Source organism: Capricornis sumatraensis, chromosome 9 (assembly GCF_032405125.1).
Source record: "Capricornis sumatraensis isolate serow.1 chromosome 9, serow.2, whole genome shotgun sequence".
Taxonomy (NCBI): Eukaryota; Metazoa; Chordata; class Mammalia; order Artiodactyla; family Bovidae; genus Capricornis; species Capricornis sumatraensis.
In genome coordinates this window covers 17529472-17550071 of record NC_091077.1, presented here as the reverse complement: position 1 = coordinate 17550071, position 20600 = coordinate 17529472, and the positions used below count along the sequence as shown (strand labels likewise).

Sequence of the window (20600 nt, the reverse complement as noted above, 5' to 3'; positions counted from 1 at the left end):
AAACTTGAAAGCATTTCCCCTAAAGTCAGGAACAAGACAAGGGTGTCCACTTTCACCGCTACTATTCAACATAGTTCTGGAAGTTTTGGCCACAGCAATCAGAGCAGAAAAAGAAATAAAAGGAATCCAAATTGGAAAAGAAGAAGTCAAACTCTCACTGTTTGCAGATGACATGATCCTCTACATAGAAAACCCTAAAGACTCCACCCGAAAATTACTATTACTAGAGCTAAAGTTGCAGGATATAAAATCAACACACAGAAATCCCTTGCATTCCTATACACTAATAATGAGAAAGTAGAAAAAGAAATTAAAGAAACAATTCCATTCACCATTGCAACGAAAAGAATAAAATACTTAGGAATATATCTACCTAAAGAAACTAAAGACCTATATATCGAAAACTATAAAACAGTGCTGAAAGAAATCAAAGAGGACACTAATAGATGGAGAAATATACCGTGTTCATGGATTGGAAGAATCAATATAGTGAAAATGAGTATACTATGTAAAGCAATCTACAGATTCAATGCAATCCCTATCAAGCTACCAGCGGTATTTTTCACAGAGCTAGAACAAATAATTTCACAATTTCTATGGAAATACAAAAACCTCGAATAGCCAAAGCAATCTCGAGAAAGAAGAACGGAACTGGAGGAATCAACTTGCCTGACTTCAGTCTCTACTGCAAAGCCACAGTCATCAGGACTGTATGGAACTGGCACAAAGACAGAAATATAGATCAATGGAACAAAATAGAAAGCCCAGAGATATATCCACACACCCATGGACACCTTATCTTCGACAAAGGAGGCAAGAATATACAATGGAGTAAAGACAATCTCTTTAACAAGTGGTGCTGGGAAAACTGGTCAACAACTTGTAAAAGAATGAAACTAGATCACTTTTTAATACCACACACAAAAATAAACTCAAAATGGATTAAAGATCTAAATGTAAGACCAGAAACTATAAAACTCCTGGAGGAGAACATAGGCAAAACACTCTCCGACATAAATCACAGCAGGATCCTCTATGATCCATCCCCCAGAATTCTGGAAATAAAAGCAAAAATAAACAAATGGGATCTAATTAAAATTAAAAGCTTCTGCACAACAAAGGAAAATATAAGCAAGGTGAAAAGACAGCCTTCTGAATGGGAGAAAATAATAGCAAATGAAGCAACTGACAAACAACTAATCTCAAAAATATACAAGCAACATATGCAGCTCAATTCCAGAAAAATAAACGACCCAATCAAAAAATGGGCCAAAGAACCTAATAGACATTTCTCCAAAGAAGACATACGGATGGCTAACAAGCACATGAAAAGATGCTCAACATCACTCATTACTAGAGAAAAACAAATCCAAACCATAATGAGGTACCACTTCACACCAGTCAGAATGTCTGCGATCCAAAAGTCTGCAAGCAATAAATGCTGGAAAGGGTGTGGAGAAAAGGGAAACCTCTTACACTGTTGGTGGGAATGCAAACTAGTACAGCCACTATGGAGAACGTGTGGAGATTCCTTTAAAAATTGCAAATAGAGCTGCCTTATGACCCAGCAATCCCACTGCTAGGCATACACACCGAGGAAACCAGAATTGAAAGAGACACGTGTACCCCAATGATTCAACAAACACATCTTCAGCACCTACTGTATGCCAAGCATTATTCTAGGGATGGAGGATACTGTGATAACACAGAAAAAAATATTTATCCTACTGGAACTTCTTATCATGGTGAGAGAATCAGACAACAAACAAAATACAATCATGTATTTGGGCTGAGTTTGCTGCTGATGGCTTGACGTTCTTCCATGCAGTGACAGTTGTTTTGGCTCAACTGAGGGCTAGAGGATCCACGTTGAAAGGGGCTCACTCACAAGTTGAAGGAGGTGCTGGCTGTTGGCTGGGAGCTCTGCCAGAGTTGTAAGCTGGAGGTCTAAGTTCTTCTCCATGCTGCTAAGTCACTTCAGTCATGTCTGACTCTGTGTGACCCCATGGACTGCACCACCCAGGTTCCTCTGTCCATGGCATTTTCCAAGAAAGAGTACTAGAGTGGGTTTCCATTGCCTTCTCAATGAGAGCTGTTTATTTTCATGGCTAGTTGAGCTTCCAAACACTATGGCAGCTGAGTCAAGCATGGGCATCTCAAGAGAACCAGGTGGAAGTGTGTGATATTGTGATGACTTGGCATGGTATTTTTATGACCTAGTGTCACCACCACCACAGTCACATGCATGCTCAGATTCAAGGGGAGGAAATATAAATCTCATTGGCTGATGGAGGAGTATCAAAGAAAGGACATTGAATGAATGACATTAGGAATGAAAGACATTGTTTCAACTATCTTCGGAAAATACAAACTATTTCCCAAGATGAAGAAAATTTGTAACTCTGTCTCTGGAAATAATTGGATCCCTGGAAAGCCAGGTCATTTCACCTGTACAGGTAATGTGCTCAGGCTCTCAGACATGGGTCTTTTGTATACAGCTGCAATTGTGTTGGGTGCTTACGTTTCCTGGGGTCTTCCCAGGTGCTAAAGAACTGGCCTACAAATGCAGGAGACACATGTTTGATCCCTGGGTCAGGAAGATCCCCTTGAGAAAGGCATGGCGACCCACTCCAGTATTCTTGCCTGGAGAATCCCACGGACAGAGTAGCCTGGTGGGCTACAGCCCATACGGTCACAGGGATTCAGACACGACTGAAGTGACTTAACACGCATGCATACATATGTGTTCTTACCTTAGACACCTAATCTTTATATGCTCACTCTTCTCCACTGCTCCTCAGAGGTTAATGAGTGCCTTTCCAGTGGGGTCGTCCCAGAGCATTCTGAGTACACCAACTGTTAAGCTACCATTGCAGCTGCCAAGTTGAATTCAGCTCTAACATCCTCAGTCAGTGAATGTGTGGAGAATCTGATCTTCTTTAGCTATTCAATTAATTAAGAACTTCATTTGATGATGCTATGAGGTAGAGATTTTGATTTTCTACCTGATTTTGATGGAGATATGTGATGTCATCTCTGATGTTTCTGGTCTATTTGTAGCAGTTAGCTATTGCTGAGTAATAAATCATCCCAGAGGTTAGTGGCTGAAACAAGCACCATTTCTTTGTGTCTTGACCATGTGTTGGCAGTTTGAGTTGGGCTCCGCTGGTCACTTCTTTAAGTGTCGACTGGGCTTGTTCCTGTGTTTGTGGTCAGTTGTGTGTCAGCTTTGCTGATCTTGGCTGGGCTCTCACATGTCTGGGACTCATCTGGGATGTCCCATCTCTCTTCTACTTTGTCTCTTTTGTTGTTAGCCTGGGCTTTGTTCATAATGTAGAGGCAAGGGGCCCAGTGTAGAAGCAGAAGCAAATAGACTCCTTGAGGTGTAAGTTTGGAAGTGGCACCACTTTACTTCTGCTGTACTTATTGGTTCAAAGCAAGTCACAGAACCAGAGGGAGTGAAGAGGTGGTGAACCAAACCCCACATCTTAAAGAGAAGAGTGACAAGGTTGCATTGTGTAGCACGAACCTCATCCCAAGGTGTGGACACAGGGAGGAGAAAATGATGACACCCATTTCTGCAATCAATGATCATTATGGCTTGAAAGTATTTGCCACCGTTTTGTGTGTGCATACAGTTGTCCACAGTTTATTCTCACGTCATGCCTCACTGCAAGGGAAGTTTCCGAGAAGGGAAAGTCTGGGTATTTGGGAGCATCAGGTGGCACACAGGTGGAGTGAATCTCCTGTTTGCAGTCCCCTATCCTTGCTTCTTCCTCTGCCTTGATCTGGGTTTTCATTTCTACTCACCAGATGTGGACGAATGTGCCAATCCCAGAAGTTGCCCAGAGCATTCGACTTGCCACAACAGTCTTGGAAACTACTCTTGTGTCTGCAACTCAGGATATATATCCAGAAGTGGAAAGAAGAATTTCCAGGGACCAGGGGAGTCATGTCAAGGTAAGTACAGGGGTTTCTGGGGAATCTAATCCAATTTGTTTGGAAAGACAGTAGTGTTGGATGAAGAGTTAAAAGTTGAGGTAGCTCTCAGCTGAGTTCACAGTCTTGTCTACAGAACTGAAGCCAATTCATCCATTCATGCATTCATTCAACAAACACTTGTTCAGCACCTACTGTATGCCAAGCATTATTCTAGGGATGGAGGAAACTGTGACAATACAGAAAAAAAAAAACATTTATTCTACTGGAACTTCTTATTATGGTGAGAGAATCAGACAAGAAACAAAATACAATCATGTATTTGGGCTGAGTTTGCTGCTGATGGCTTGACATTCTTCCATGCAGTGACAGTTGTGTTGGCTCAACTGAGGGCTAGAGGATCCACGTTGAAAGGGGCTCATTCACAAGGTGAAGGTGGTGCTGGCTGTTGGTTGGCAGCTCTGCCAGAGTTGTAAGCTGGAGGTCTAAGTTCTTCTCCATGAGAGCATGGCTAGTTGAGCTTCCTCACAGTATGGCAGCTGAGTCAAGCATGGGCATCTCAAGAGAACCAGGTGGAAGTGTGTGATATTGTGATGACTTGGCATGGTATTTTTATGACCTAGTGTCACCACCACCACAGTCACACGCATGCTCAGATTCAAGGGTAAGAAATATAAGTCTCATTGGTTGATGGAAGGAGTATCAAAGAAAGGACATTGAATTAATGGCATTAGGAATGAAAGACACTGTTTCAACTATCTTTGGAAAATACAAACTATTTCCCAAGATGAAGAAAATTTGTAACTCTGTCTCTCTTTCTCTTCAGATATAGACGAATGTTCTCAAAGGGCCCCAACTTGTGGTCCTAACTCAATCTGTAGAAACCTGCCAGGAAGGTATGAGTGCAGCTGTTTGACTGGTTTCTCTTCTCCCACTGGAAATAATTGGATCCCTGGAAAGTCAGGTCATTTTACCTGCACAGGTAATGCACTCAGACTCAGGCTTGGGTCTTTGGTAGACAACTCCTATTGAGTTGAGTACATGGTGTGCTAAACTTAGACACCTAATCTTTGGTGTGCTCACTCTCCTCCACTGTTTCTCAGACATTAATGAATGCCTCTCACATGGGGTCTGCCCAGAGCATTCTGAGTGCACCAACTCTTTGGGAAGCTACCGCTACAGCTGTCATTTTGGATTCACCTCTAAAAACCCCATCTGTGAAAGTATAGAGAACTTGATCTTCTTTTTTAGCTACTCAGTTAATTAAGAATTTTATTTGATGTTCCTGTGAGGTAAAGATTATGCTCCTAATGATCCACTTGAGGCTCAGAGAGGTAAAGTCATTTATCCAAGGATACACAGCTATGAAGTGGAAGAAGCTGAATTTGAACTCCTGTTGAGTGCCATCTATGAGTTAAGCTGTGGCTCAGGCAATACTTGAGAATACTTCATGGCTCAAGCTCTAGCCTGATTTACACTTAACTGGTGGGAGATATGACAGTATCTGTAGATAGTTTTGGTTTTCCGTTCTGGTGATGTTGGTGGGTAGTTTGTGTTAATCAACTGGTCAGTCTCTGGGTAGAGACCAGAGATCCTGTTAAGCATCCTCCAATGCACATCACAGCCTCCCCACAACCAAAAATAATCTGGTCCCATGTGTCATTAGCACTGAGATAAATTCTGTCCTGGGGAAAGCTCAGATCCAAAATTCAGAATTTTTTCTTGAAAGGTATTTGAATGAAGATCTGAGAGTTATTCTTGATATTCCTTTCCCTTCCATATTAAATCAGTCATTGTGTTTTGGGCAATCTACCTGCTAAATATGTCTTGAATCTCTCCACTCTTTTCCATCCTTGGTTTAAGTTCCATCGTTATTACAGTGGCCTCCTCACTAGTCTCTCCATTTTTCTAGTGTTGCTTTCTCAAATCTATTCTGCACACTGCAACCAGAATACTGTCACCAAGAGATATGGGCTTCAATTCCTGAGTCTGCTTGCTGCAGCATTATTAATTATCTGAAGGGAGGGTGAGTCCATAAGTAAGGCATAGAATGATCAAGCCCTCAACATATTCCCTTGGCTTGGAGTTAGAGATATTTTGAAATAATCTCTGACACTTCTGATCTGTTTGTAGCAGTTAGCTATTGCTGAGTAACAAATGACCCCAGAAGTTAGTGGCTAAAACTACCACCATTTGTTCATTTCTTAACTCCACATGTTGGAAGTTTAGGTTGAGCTCTGCTCTGGTCAGTTCTTTAGGTCTCCACTGGGCTAGTTCATGTGTTTGTGGTCAGCTGTGTGTCAGCTTTGATGATCTTGGCTGGGCGGCCTCATATATCTGCAGCTCATCTAGGATGATCTGTGTCTCTTTCACTTTGTCTTTTTCTTACTATCCTGGAGTTTGTTCATGTGACAAAGGCAAGGGACCCAAAGAATGAGCAGAAATAGGTTTCTTGAGGTCTGTTTGGAAGTGCCACCACGTTGCTTCTGCTGTATCTATTGGCTAGTGCTAGTCATAGAGCCAGGTAGAGTGAAGGGCTGCAGAATCAAACTCCACACGTTAGAGAGATGAGTGGCAATGTCACATTGTATGGCACAAGCCTCATGCCAAGGTTGGACATAGGGAGGAGTAGAACATGACAGCCATTTCTACAATCTATGATCATTATGGTTTGAAACTATTTGTTACCTTTTGTGTGCATACAATTGGTCAGAATGTATTCTCATGGCCGTGCCTAACTTAAAGTGAGGTTAGGAAGAAGGGGAAAGTCTGGATATTGGGGAAGGTCAAGTGGAGATAATCTCCTGTTTGTAGTGTCCCATCTTTACCATTTCTTCTTCTTTGACATGGCTTTGATTTCTACTCACCAGATGTGGATGAATGTGCCAATCCCAGAAGCTGCCCAGAGCATTCGACTTGCCACAACAGTCTTGGAAGCTACTCTTGTGTCTGCAACACAGGATATGAATCCAGAAGTGGAAAGAAGAATTTCCAGGGACCAAGAGAGACATGTGAAGGTAAGTGAAGAATCAAGTCCAATCTGTTTGCAAAGACAGAAGTGGTGGGGAAGAAGTTGAAGTGGGTCTCAGCTGAGTCCAAAGCCCTTGTCTGTAGAGCTGAAGCCAATAGTCAATCATTCATTCATGCATTCATTCTACAAATACTTCTTGAGCACCTAGTATATGCCAAGCATAATTCTAGCGATGAAGGATACAGCAGTGAGTAACACAGGTAAAAATTACTTGTTCTCCTGGAACTTATCTTAAAATGTGGGGAGAGGAAGGTAACAACAAAATGCATGCAGGAAAATCTTGTGTGTCAGGAATAGTTCAAGGAAAGGTGAATGGGGAATACATGAGGGTGATGCTGTAGTTTTAATAGAGTGGTAGGGAGAGGTCATGCTGAGAAGTTGATTTTTGATATAAGACCCGAGGGAGTGAGATCCTGGGTGTCTGGGGAAGGGTGTTCTAGGAAGAGGAAACAGTAGGTGCAGTGGTCTGGAGGCAGGATCCCAGCCAAGACACTAAGCTCTTCCAAACATGTGTTCGTTCAGTCCTCCCAACAAACTGATGGTACAATGGTATTTTATACCCATCTTACAGATGAGGAACAGCCTCCATTGTGATGGAATCACCAAGGTCAAATAGAAAGGAAATAAGAGAGTTAAGATTCAGCTCTTCCCAGTGTGACTTCATACCCAACCACCATGCCCTTTTGCCTCTGAATCAGGTTGCAAACACTAGCATGTCAGGATGGGCTTGTGCAGGACAGATATCAACTTAATCCTCAAATTCCCAGTCTCTGAGACTCAAGACAGCTTGGAAAGCTGTCATGTAAAAACACCAGAGCCAGACAGAACGTGGGTTTAAATCACAGTTGTGCTTTTCACAAGATATGTGATTTTTCACAGTTTTGAAGCCTCAGTTTTCTCCTCTGAAAAATGGGAATATTAGTTTGCAATTCATAGGGCTGCTGTGAGCTTTCATGAAGTGGATGCCTATAAAGATTTTCCTCATTGCCTGCCATAAAGAAAGCGCAACACGTTTGCAGTGCATTTTTTATGTTAGCTAGTGAATACATCTATAATATTTACTCTGTCCCAGATTCCATTCTGAGTATTTAAAGATACTTATTGTTGTTCAGTCACTAAGTCATGTCTGTCTCTTCGAGGACTGCAGCATGCCAGACTTCCCTGTTTTTCACTATGTCCCATAGTTTGCTCAAACTCATGTCCATTGAGTCGGTGATGCCATCCAACCATCTCGTCCTCTATTGTCCCCTTCTTCTGCCCTCAATCTTTCCTAGCATCAGGATCTTTTCTGATTAGGTGGCCCTTCACATCAGGTGGCCAAAGTGTTGGAGCTTCAGTTTCAGCATCAGTCCTTCCAATGAATATTGAGGGTTGATTTCCTTTAAGATTGACTGGTTTGATCTCATCATCTTATTTCCTCTGAACTAAATTGGGTGGATTCTATTATTGCTTTCATTTCAAAGATGAGGAAACAGAGACAAAGAGAGATGAATTTTCTTATCCAGTGTATTAGCTCAGACTGCCATAACAAGGTACCATAGATCGAGGGTGGGGGCTTCACCAACAGAGATTTATTATCCCATAGTTTTGGATGCTGGAGGTCCAAGATTAAGTATCAACATGGTAGGGTTCTGGAGAGAGCTCTCTTCCTGTCTTGTACACAGCTGCATTCTTGCTGTGTCCCCACACAGCAGAGAGAGAGAAAGAGCTCTTGTGTTTTACCTCTTTTTTTCAAAAGCATAACATGTATTTCTTTTTTACACATGGTTGCATCATATTTATTTGGCTGTGTTGTGTCTTAATTGTGGCACTCATAGTCTTCCTTGTGGTGCATGGAGTCATTAGTTGTGGTACACATGCTCAGTAGTTGTGGTGTGAGGGCTCAGTTGCTCCATGGCACGTTGGATATTAACTCCCTGACCAGGCATTGAACCTCCATCCCCTGCATTGCAGGGCAGATTCTTAACCACTGGACCATCAGGAAAGTTCCTCTTCCTCTTCTTTTTAGGGCATTAATCCCATCACGAGAGCTCCACACTCAAGATCTTATCTAAAGCTAATTGTTTTCCACATCCAAATGCCATCCCACTGGGGGAGGGGAGGGCTTCAACTTGTGAATTTTGGAGAGACATAATTCACTCCATAATATCCAGTAACACACAGATTATAAGGATCAGAGCCAGGCTTTGAACTCATGACATCCATGCTCTCTACCCCTCCACTTGGATATAGTGATTCCTTGGAAAGGAATTGAAATTCATTAACAAAAGAGGGGAATGATGAATTTGAGGCTGAGGGAACACAGGTGAGAGAGAATGAGCCTCCTGAACCGACAGGTAATTGACGAATTTGAATCATGAATTATGAAGGCATTAGAAGCAAAATATGAGAGACGTCCCTGGCAGTCCAGTGGCTAAGACTTCACCTTCCAATGCAGTGAGAAAAGGTTTGGCCCCTGGCTGGGGAGTTAAGATACCACTTGCCTCACAGCCAAAATCCCAAAACATAAAACAGAAGCAAAATTGTAACAAATTCAGTAAAAACTTTAAAATAATGTTTGGTCGCTAAGTCATGTCTGATTCTTTTGCGACCCCATGGACTGTAGACTTCCCTGTCCATGGGATTATGCAGGCAAGAATACAGGACTGGGTTGCCATTTCCTTCTCCAGGGAATCTTCTGGATCGAAGGATCGAACTCATGTGTCCTGCTTTGGCAGGCAGATTCTTTACCACTGACTCACTAGGGAAGACTTGGTCCACATAAAAAAAAAAAAAAAAACAGGAAAAAAAAAAGAAAGGAAAAGATGAGCTCAGATGAGAACAGACTCTCAGGGTCTTACATGTTCTAATGAGGAGTGTGGATTTTGTCCTGAGCTGTGGGGGATCCTTATCAGAAGATTTGCATGGGTCACACACACGTCTCTAAATGCTTTCTTTTCATAGTGACACAAAAGAATTTAAGAAGGTGAGCCTGAAGGAGTCAGGGAAACCCATTGGCTTTAGCCAGTGATGGGGCTGTGAACTGCTACTGTACTCTCATCATTCTTCTGCATTTTGATTTTCCGCTTAGATGTGGACGAATGTTCCAGGAACTCAACTCTTTGTGGTCCCAATTCTGTCTGCACCAACATCCCAGGAAAATACAGTTGCTCCTGCTTGCCAGGGTTCTTTTCACCTGGAGTGTGGAGCCCTGAAAAGCCTGAGGCTTTCAAGTGTGCAGGTAACTCTTCCAGCCATTTTGGGGACTTCTCAGTGGGTGTCAAACTACCCTGAAACATGGTGACTTATCAAAACAGTCATTTGTTCTTTTTAAAAAAGTATTTATTTATTTGGGTACTTTGGGTCTTGTCGTGGTACATGGGATCTTTTGTTGGGGCTTGCAGGCTTAGTTGCTCCGTGGCATTTGAAAACTTAGTTCCCCAACCAAGGATTGAACCCATGTCCCCTGTTTTGGAAGATAGATTCTTAACTACTGGACCACTAGGGAAGTGTCCAGTCACTTGTCTTTGCCCATGATTCTGTGGGTTGACCATACGGTTTTTGGGGGGCCCTACCATGGTTGGCAGGTCCAAAATAACCTTGCTTACATGCCTGGTAGTTGGCAATGGCCTCTGGCTGGGAGTTCAGCTGGCCCTTCAGTTTTCCTTATGGACTTTTCCTCATGGCTCCTTGGGCTTCCTCAGAGCACTGCAGCTGGCTCAGAAACTCTCAGAGGGACATTGGTTATATGGCCAGGGTTCCTCAACTTTGGTACTATTGACTTTAGGAGCTGGATAGCTCTTTGTTGTGTGTCGGGGCTGCTAACCTGTGCATTATAGGATATTTGGCAGGGTTTTTGGTCTCTACCCATTGGATCCAAGTGACCACTAAAAATTTCTCCAGACATTGCCCAAGGTCCCTCAGTTGAGAACCACTAGATCAACAAAATAGAGATTTCTTACTCTCACACCAATCCAATACAGATATACTTGGCCGAGGGGCAACTTTCCTCCATGGAGTGATATAGGGAACCAGTCTCTTTGTATCTCTTGGTTCGTCTATCCCTTAAGACATTAGAATTCCTGGTTCCAGGAACTTCCCTGGTGGCCCAGTGGTTAAGACTCTGTGCTCTCAATGTAAGGGGTGCAAGTTCCATCCTTGGTCAGGGGACTAAGGTACCACTTAAGCCATGTGGGCGTGGCCAGAAGATTTTAAAAAGAAATTTCTGGTTACAGTCAGTAGTGGGGAAAAAGAGAAAAGGTACAGCAACTTCTTAACCCCTTGGCTCAGAAGTTACACATCATACTCCTTCACATTCTATAAGTGAAAGCTAGTCACTTGATCCCATCTAGCTGCAGAGGATTCTGGGAAATGTAGTCCCTGGTTGGGCTGTTATGTTTTAGCAAGAACTCTTTGCTTTGAGGGGCTTCCCTGGTGGCTCAGTGATAAAGAATCTGCCTGCAGTGCAGGAGGTGCAGGCGATGTGCATTCCATCCCTGGGTGCGATAGATCCCCTGGAGGAAAACATGGCAACCCACTCCAGCATTCTCCCCTAGAGAATCCCATGGACAGAGGAGCCTGGTGGGCTATAGTCCACAGGGTCACAAAGAGTTGAACACGACGGAAGCAACAGAGCACATGTGCACCCTCTGCTTTGAAAGGGGAAGCGTGATTTTCATTGGCTTGGTGACCCATCCTGCATCATGTCTGGTCTCTACTCCACAGATGTTGACGAGTGCCTTGACAGGTGCCTTTTCAATGGGACATGCACCAACACCCCTGGGAGCTATTTTTGTGCCTGCCACCCTGGCTTTGCACCAAGCAATGGACAACTCAACCCCAAAGATCAAAAGGCAGACTGCATAGGTGAGTAGGGAGTTTGCTGGACCTCCTTGGAAAGAACTATATCCTTACTCCTCTGCACTGTTTGATATCTTTGAGTTTTTTGCAGATATCGACGAGTGCCTTCAGGATCCCTCACGATGTGGCCCAAATTCTGTCTGCACCAACACCCTGGGCTCCTACAGCTGTGGCTGCATTGTAGGTTTTCATCCCAATCCAGAAGGCTCCTGGAAACATGGCAACTTCAGCTGCCAAAGTAATAATCTCCTTACATGTCTTGGCAATGGAATCTGTGTCTTGCTTTGTAGAATTTTCACTTTTTCTCATTCTCTGGATTTTCCTATTTTTTTTACTTTATCTACATATTCTCTTATTTTCTGTTCACTTGTTCATTCATTAATCACTCATTTGATAAAGTATTTTTGGAGCAACTGCTAATTAATGAATTCAACAGTCCCCTGCACTAGGTCCTGAGGATTTAATATCTACTACTGCAGGAAAGAATCCTTTAGAAGAAGTGGAGTAGCCATCATGGTCAACAAAAGAGTCCAAAATGCAGTACTTGGATGCAATCTCAAAAATGACAGAATGATCTCTGTTCTTTTCCAAGGCAAACTATTCAATATCACAGTAATCCAAGTCTATGCCCCAGCCAGTAATGCTGAAGAAGCTGAAGTTGAATAATTCTATGAAGCTCTACAAGACCTTTTAGAACTAACACCAAAAAAACATGTCCTTTTCAGTATAGGGGACTGGAATGCAAAAGTAGGAAGTCAAGAAACACCTGGAGTAACAGGCAAATTTGACCTTGGAATACGGAATGAAGCAGGGCAAAGACTAATAGAGTTTTGCCAAGAGAACGCACTGGTCATAGCAAACACCCTCTTCCAACAACACAAGAGAAGACTCTACACATGGATATCCCCAGATGGTCAACACTGAAATCAGATTGATTATATTCTTTGCAGCCAAAGATGGAGAAGCTTTATACAGTCAACAAAAACAAGACCAGGAGATGACTGTGGCTCAGATCATGAACTCCTTATTGCCAAATTCAGGCTGAAATTGAAGAAAGTAGGGAAAACCACTAGACCATTCAGGTATGACCTAGATCAAATCCCTTATGATTATACAGTGGAAGTGAGAAATAGATTTAAAGGCCTAGATCTGAGAGACAGAGTGCCTGATGAACTATGGAATGAGGTTCATGACATTGTACAGGAGACAGGGATCAAGACCATCCCCATGGAAAAGAAATGCAAAAAAAGCAAAATGGCTGCCTGGGGAGGCCTTACAAATAGCTGTGAAAAGAAGAGAAGCGAAAAGCAAAGGAGAAAAGGAAATATATAAGCAACTGAATGCAGAGTTCCAAAGAATAGCAAGAAGAGACAAGAAAGTCTTCCTCAGCAATCAGTGCAAAGAAATAGAGGAAAACAACAGAATGGGAAAGACTAGAGATCTCTTCAAGAAAATTAGAGATACCAAGGGAACATGGAACATTTCATGCAAAGATGGGCTCAATAAAGGACAGAAATAGTCTGGACCTAACAGAAGCAGAAGATATTAAGAAGAGGTAGCAAGAATACACAGAAGAACTGTACAAAAAAGATCTTCAAGACCAAGATAATCATGATGGTGTGATCACTAATCTAGAGCCAGACATCCTGGAATGTGAAGTGAAGTGGGCCTTAGAAAGCATTACTACAAACAAAGCTAGTGGAGGTGATGAAATTCCAGTGGAGCTATTTCAAACCCTGAAAGATGATGCTGTGAAAGTGCTGCACTCAATATGCCAGCAAGTTTGGAAAACTCAGCAGTGGCCACCGGACTGGAAAAGGTGAATTTTCATTCCAATCCCAAAGAAAGGCAATGACAAAGAATGCTCAAACTAGCGCACAATTGCACTCATCTCACATGCTAGTAAAGTAATGCTCAAAATTCTCCAAGCCAGGCTTTAGCAATAGTGAACTGTGAACTTCCAGATGTTCAAGCTGGATTTAGAAAAGGCAGAGGAACCAGAGATCAAATTGCCAACATCCGCTGAATCATTGAAAAAGCAAGAGAGTTCCAGAAAAACATCTACTTCTGGTTTATTGACTATGCCAAAGCCTTTGACTGTGTGGATCACAATAAACTGTGGTAAATTCTGAAAGAGACAGGCATACCAGACCACCTGACCTGCCTCTTGAGAAACCTGTATGCAGGTCAGGAAGCAACAGTTAGAAGTGGACTTGGAAGTTCCAAATAGGAAAAGGACTATGTCAAGGCTGTATATTGTCACCCTGCTTATTTAACTTATATGCAGAGTACATCACAAGAAACGCTGGGCTGGAAGAAGCTCAAGCTGGAATCAAGACTGCTGGGAGAAATATCAATAACCTCAGATATGCAGATGACACCACCCTTATGGCAGAAAGTGAAGAGGAACTAAAAAGCCTTTGATGAAAGTGAAAGAGGAGAGTGAAAATGTTGGCTTAAAGCTCAACATTCAGAAAACGAAGATCATGGCATCTGGTCCCATCACTTCATGGGAAATAGATGGGGAAACTGTGGAAACAGTGTCAGACTTTATTTTTTGGGGCTCCAAAATCACTGCAGATGGTAACTGCAGCCATGAAATTAAAAGATGCTTACTCCTTGGAAGAAAAGTTCTGACCAACCTAGATAGCATATTCAAAAGCAGAGGCACTACTTTGCCAAAAAAGGTCCGTCTAGTCAAGGCTATGGTTTTTCCAGTGGTCATGTATGGATGTGAGAGTTGGACTGTGAAGAAAGCTGAGCACTGAAGATTGATGCTTTTGAACTGTGGTGTTGGAGAAGACTCTTGAGAGTCCCTTGAACTACAAGGAGATCCAACCAGTCCATTCTAAAGGAGATCAGTCCTAAGTGTTCTTTGGAAAGAATGATGCTAAAGCTGAAACTCCAGTACTTTGGCCACTTCATGCAAAGAGTTGACTCATTGGAAAAGACCCTGATGCTGGGAGGGATTGGGGGAAGGAGGAGAAGGGGACAACAGAGGATGAGATGGCTGGATGGCATCACTGACTCAATGGATGTGAGTCTGAGTGAACTCTGGGAGTTGGTGATGGACAGGGAGGCCTGGCGTGCTACAATTCATGGGGTCGCAAAGAGTCAGACTCGACTGAGTGACTGAACTGAACTGATGACAGACATGATAGCTACCCTCATAGAGCTTATAGTCTAGGGAAGGGAGCACATGCATTATTATTTAATAACCACAATGAGTGTGATAATTGAAAAATTGCAGTGCACTTTGTTGTGCATTGTGTAGTGGGATATTTAATATGCTCTGTGAAGTGCCATTTAAACAGAAATTTGAAGGAAGAGTGTGGATTATTTAGATGAAGAGCAGAGATCATGGTGCTCCAAATGATAGCATGTGCAAAGGCCCTGAGCCTAATGCAAAGTGAGGAGGGCATGGGAAATGGCATTTACTTCATCTGAGGATGTGGGCATAAGTCAGCTTCTACAGGACTTGTGTGCCATGTAAAGAATTTTGTAGTCTTTTTGCTGAGAACCACAGGGAACTTTGAAAGGTTTAAAAATTTTAAAGTTATGGACTATTTGATGTTGTAAAAGTATAGATAACTTATATGAAGGCAAAGGGATATAATAATAAAATGAGTATATCTTAAGTCCTTAGCAACATAAGAACTAGAACATCATCAATGCCAATGCATATCCCTGAGTCCTCTAAAGAGAGGCCCACTTGGAACTCTGTAATTCCTGAACTTAAAATATTCCCCCTCTAAACATTCCTTGTTTAGTATGGTTTGCTTTGGAGCTTTATAAAAATGGTGTATTATGTATAGTCTTTTCTGACTTGCTTTCTTCACTTGCTATCATGCTTCTCAGAATCACTGCTGTAGTGTGTAGCTATAGTTTGTTCATTTTCACGGTTGTATTGTATAACATGGCAATGGATGGATTTCATGCAGGGGATGATGAACGCAGACTTGTTGGGGTGAAGTTTGATTTGGTTGCTTTTGTTTTCTTAGGAGGGATTCCCTTCAAGTGTAAAGATGATGTGATAGGCAACAACATGCAGGACCAGTTATGCCATGTGGGAGCAGCAGTGGAGCCTAAATATGTAAGTATTTTTGAAGGTTCCTAGTTTTCGAGGTTTTTCCCAGAAGGCACTTAGGTAGGATGTTGTCCTGCAGCTTTTACTAAGACAAAAATTATCATGGCCTAGACCAGATAGATGTGTATTTCTCTCTTTGTAGCAATCTGAATGTAAGCTGCTGAGATCTGATATGATGGCTCCATAATACCATGGATGATGGCTCTTCCATCATCAACACAAGACTCCCTTATTGTGGCCCAAAATGGCTGCTGCAGCTCCTGCCATCAAATCTGCATTCCAGTTGGTGGGCAGGGGAGAAGAGCAAGTGAAAGGCACAGTCCTTCCATTTAAGCATATGACCTGTATCACTTTTGCTTATACCTAGCTTCAAGTAAAGCTGGAAAGGAAGGACATTTGCCTTTCTAAAACTTGGGAATTCATTTACTCAAACAAGTAAGAATGTTGGAGTCTCACTTTTTGTGAGGTATATTGCTGCATCTGTCTGATGTGGAATGGATGATACACAGCCTCCAAGCCGGGCAAAGAGGAATCTGGATATCTTGATTTTCTAATGAAGTCATTCTAGTGAGCAAAGATTCCAGAAGCATTTTCAGAAATTGATATCACTATATTAAATATAAACTTATAAATTAGCTTTGGAATTCCGGTGTACTTCAGACCACAGCTGTTTTTTTTTTAATTGTGAAATACACATAAAATTTATCATTTTAAAGCATACAATTCAGAGGCATTTAGTACACTCACAGTGGTGTGAAACACCACTTCTATCTCCAAAGCTTTTCATCACCACCAAAATAAACCCTATATGCCCATTAGCAGTTACTCTGTCTTCCCTCCTGTCCTCAACCCCCCAAAAACCGTGATCTAATTTCTATCTCTATAGACTTGTTCATTCTGGATATTTCATATAAATGAAATCACATACTATGTGGTCTTCTGTGTCTGGCTTCTCTCACTGCATCATGCTCTCAAGGCCCAACCACGTTGTAGGGAATATCAGTGCTTCAGTCCTTTTCATAGCTGAATTATATTTCAATTGGACCACTGGTTTTTTTCCACACATTTTCTGTCTGTTTTTGTTCTTGTTGTTCAGTCACTCAGTCGTGTCAGACTCTGTGACTCCATGAACTGCAGCACACAGGTTCTGCACTTCTTCACTTCTTTACTATCTCCTGGAGTTTGTTCAAACTCATGTCCATTGAGTCAATAATGACATCCAACCATCTCATCCTCTGTCACCCCCTTCACCTCCTGCCTTCAATCTTTCCCATCATCAGGGTCTTTTCCAATGAGTCGGCTGTTCACATCAGGTGGCTAAAATATTGGAACTTCTGTCTTTTTACCCCACTCAATAGTTTTGCTGTTGGTTGATGGTTTCTTTTCTTACTTATGGGAGAGAAAGGTGCTGTGATTCCAATTCTGATTGAGGGTGAGTTTTTATTTTCCTGAGAATACTATAGCCTTGTAACACCCAGGAATTCAAGACCACCCCCATGTGGAGGGCTCAAGGGCCCAGGTTGTGCATTTCATGCTTGTTCAATGCTCACAGATGCTCTTCCTGCTTGGATACAGGTTTCCTTTTGTGCGCTGATGAATGACACCCTCAGCGTTCTGGACAATGTCTGTAAAAACAAAACCACCGTCGTCTCTCTGAAGGTAACACTGAAGTCTTTGCAATTGTGTTTTGAGTTTTGAACATCTTGGGGGATACCTTGGGTGTAGAACATCCTCTTTAGCATAAAAGGGTTGTGAGTCAACATTTAATCTACTCCAGCTGTAAGGTTTGAAAAATTAACATGCAGAAAAATTGCCTTTTTTCTGTACAGTTTTATGGGGTTTATTACCTGAGTAGGTTTGTGTAATTACCACCCACAATTAGACAATAGAACTGTTCCATCCCTCTCCCCCAACAACTTCCATGGTTTTCCTTTTTTTTTTTTACTTAAAAAATTAAAAAAAAATTTTTTTTGGTTGCATGGCATGTGGGATCCTAGTTCCCCAACCAAGGATCAAACCTGCAACCCCTGGCAGTGGAAGTGCAGAGTCTTAACCACTGGACCACTGAAGAAGTTCCTTGGGTTTCCCCTTTATAGCCATGTATTCAATCCCTTCACCATTAGCTCCTGTGAATTCCTGATCTGTTCTCTGTCATTTTAGTTTTACCTTTTCAAGAATGTTTTGTAAACGGAATCACACAATAAGTGGCCTTTAGAGTCTAGCTTCTCTCAGTAAGCACTGTGTTTTCAAGTTTCATCCACTTTGTAGCATGTGTTAATGCTTCACTCCTTTTTGTGGCTGAGTAGTATCCCTTTTTCTGGGTGGACCACAGCAGGTTTATCCACTCGTCTTTGAAGGATATTTTAATTGTTTCCACCTGACCAAGATCTCTTCATTCCTCCACCCCCACTTCAACTTTTGGTGATTGTCAATAGAGCTACGATAAACATTTGTGTGTGTGCGTGTGTGTGTTTGTGTGAATCTGAATTTTCATTTCTCCAGGGTAAATACCTAGAAGTGGAATGACTAGATCATTGTAGTTGCAGATTTTATTTAGATCTTTTTGTTGATATACAGTTGGTTTACAGTGTTGTGTTAATTTCTGTCATACAGCAAAGTGATTCAGTTACACACATATATACATTTTAAAAAATATTCTTTTCCATTATGGAGTTATCATAGGATACTGAATATAGTTCTCTACATTTGCAGATATTAAACATTAATTTCTGTTAAGTCTTTAAGTTGCAACTAATGGTTGTTGTTATTTCATTGATAAATCTAAATGAAAATAAGAATAACACTTTCATTTGTATTCTGGTGAATTTTAAATTAATTAGTATAACATTTATTCATGAATTATATATTCATTCATGGAGTTTTTAGATTAAATTTGTATAAACAATGAGCCCTTTCAACAAACTTATTTAAATTCCTGCAAACATTTTCTACCATGTTTACATATAGTCTCATTTCTCACCAAATTTTAAGTACTGAGTGAAGATTTACAAACCTAAGGCAAGGTTACTATACCCTTACATGCCATGTGTGCCAAGTCGCTTCAGTCATGTCCAACTCTTTGCAACCATTTGGAGTATAGCCCGCCAGATTCCCCTGTCCATGGAATTCCCCAGGCAAGAATACTGGAATGGGTTACCATCTCCTCCTCCAGGGGATCTTCCTGATCGAACCCGCATCTCTTACGTCTTCTGCGTTGGCAGGCGGGTTCTTTACCACTAGCACCACCTGAGAAGCCCTCACTATGCTCTTAAAGGATTTATAAATCCAATCAACCACACATATGAGTATAATAATTCAGGTTTTTAAAATGTGCAATGCATTATGTCAATCTTAAAATTATTATCTTAAATTGTTCAGATAAAAATCACAAGTCTAATTGCTTTTTGGCATGAAATCATCTGGTTGGTTTCCTTCTCTAATACACCAAATTGTTCCAACCATTAAGGAACAGATTTCCACATTAAACCAAAAGATTAAAAGATGTCCTAAAATTAACACACATGTTTCACTATTATGGAGTTTTAGCCTGCCTGCCATTTTTTTCTTTTCTGAAGATATAAAATAAACTTCCTAGCTAAGATGAATACATTTAATGTCAAAAGGAGTTTTGATGTTATTTCATCTGCTACAGAATTGAGAATCACACTTTTTCAGGATGATTCTAGTTGAGATTCTTCTGCTGCCTCAGTGGAGAGGGACCCCCAAATTCATACCTTTCATTTGGGATATGGTTACAAAACTCAGTACATTCTATTTTTCCCAGACAAACATCTCTCAAGTTTCACTCTGACTCAGTTTTTACTGAAGTTTTTCATCTTCTCATCATCAAATTTGGGTAGATAGAAATTGGTTTCCCTGCTAAGATTTCTGTTAATTTCCTTCACCATTGGACTGGATTCAATAAATTTCTTCCCTTCATTTCTTAGGTTGTGAATTATTTTCTGATTTTTTTTTGTTGGGGTCACATTTTATAGTCAACTTATTGATAATCAACAATTGAAGAAATAGTATCAGCATTAATATTAATATAATTATTGCTATTCTTTCCTTAACTCTGTTCCTTAGACAGAACCAAATGTTAACCTTTAGATGTGTATCTTTCCATATCTTTTTTTACTTTGTGAATACATGGAAAACAGATCCACACCGCACGCGCGCACAGACACACACACACACACACATTGAAGCATTTATTGAGTACCTACTGAGTGGTTTATAACAGTGATTAAGAATCCAAACTCTGATGTCAGATCCCCAAGGTTCAAATCTTTGTCCTGCTACCTATAAGATATGTACTCATGTTTTCCTATCCAAAGTGGTATTAACAGTAGCCTCTATTTCATAGTTATCATAAAATTAAATAATATATAATATTATTCAAACAATATATAATATTATTCAAACAATATATAATATTTAAATAATATATGTAATAATTAAATAATATATAATATTATCATAAAATTAAGTAATACATAAGATTATATATAAAATATATCATATATAATAATACATAATTTAATATATATGCTACATATAAATTATATATATTATGTTTATATATCATATATAATATGATATATAATATATATTGTATAATATTATACATTAAATATTATATTATAATGTATATTAAAATTATGTTATATTATATAAGATATATAAGATATCTTATATATAAAT

The 20600-nt window shown here is 40.8% G+C and overlaps 1 protein-coding gene across 1 annotated transcript in view; it reads left to right on the top strand.

The window, feature by feature from the left end:
- Positions 1-20600, top strand: part of ADGRE1 (adhesion G protein-coupled receptor E1) — a 119929-nt gene that overhangs the window by 73276 nt on the left and 26053 nt on the right. Inside the window, exons 5-10 of the mRNA XM_068980996.1 lie at positions 6810-6956; positions 10041-10190; positions 11675-11815; positions 11901-12047; positions 15814-15902; positions 17472-17555. Coding sequence (XP_068837097.1) covers positions 6810-6956; positions 10041-10190; positions 11675-11815; positions 11901-12047; positions 15814-15902; positions 17472-17555 — 758 coding nt within the window. The remainder of the gene's footprint in view (positions 1-6809; positions 6957-10040; positions 10191-11674; positions 11816-11900; positions 12048-15813; positions 15903-17471; positions 17556-20600) is intronic.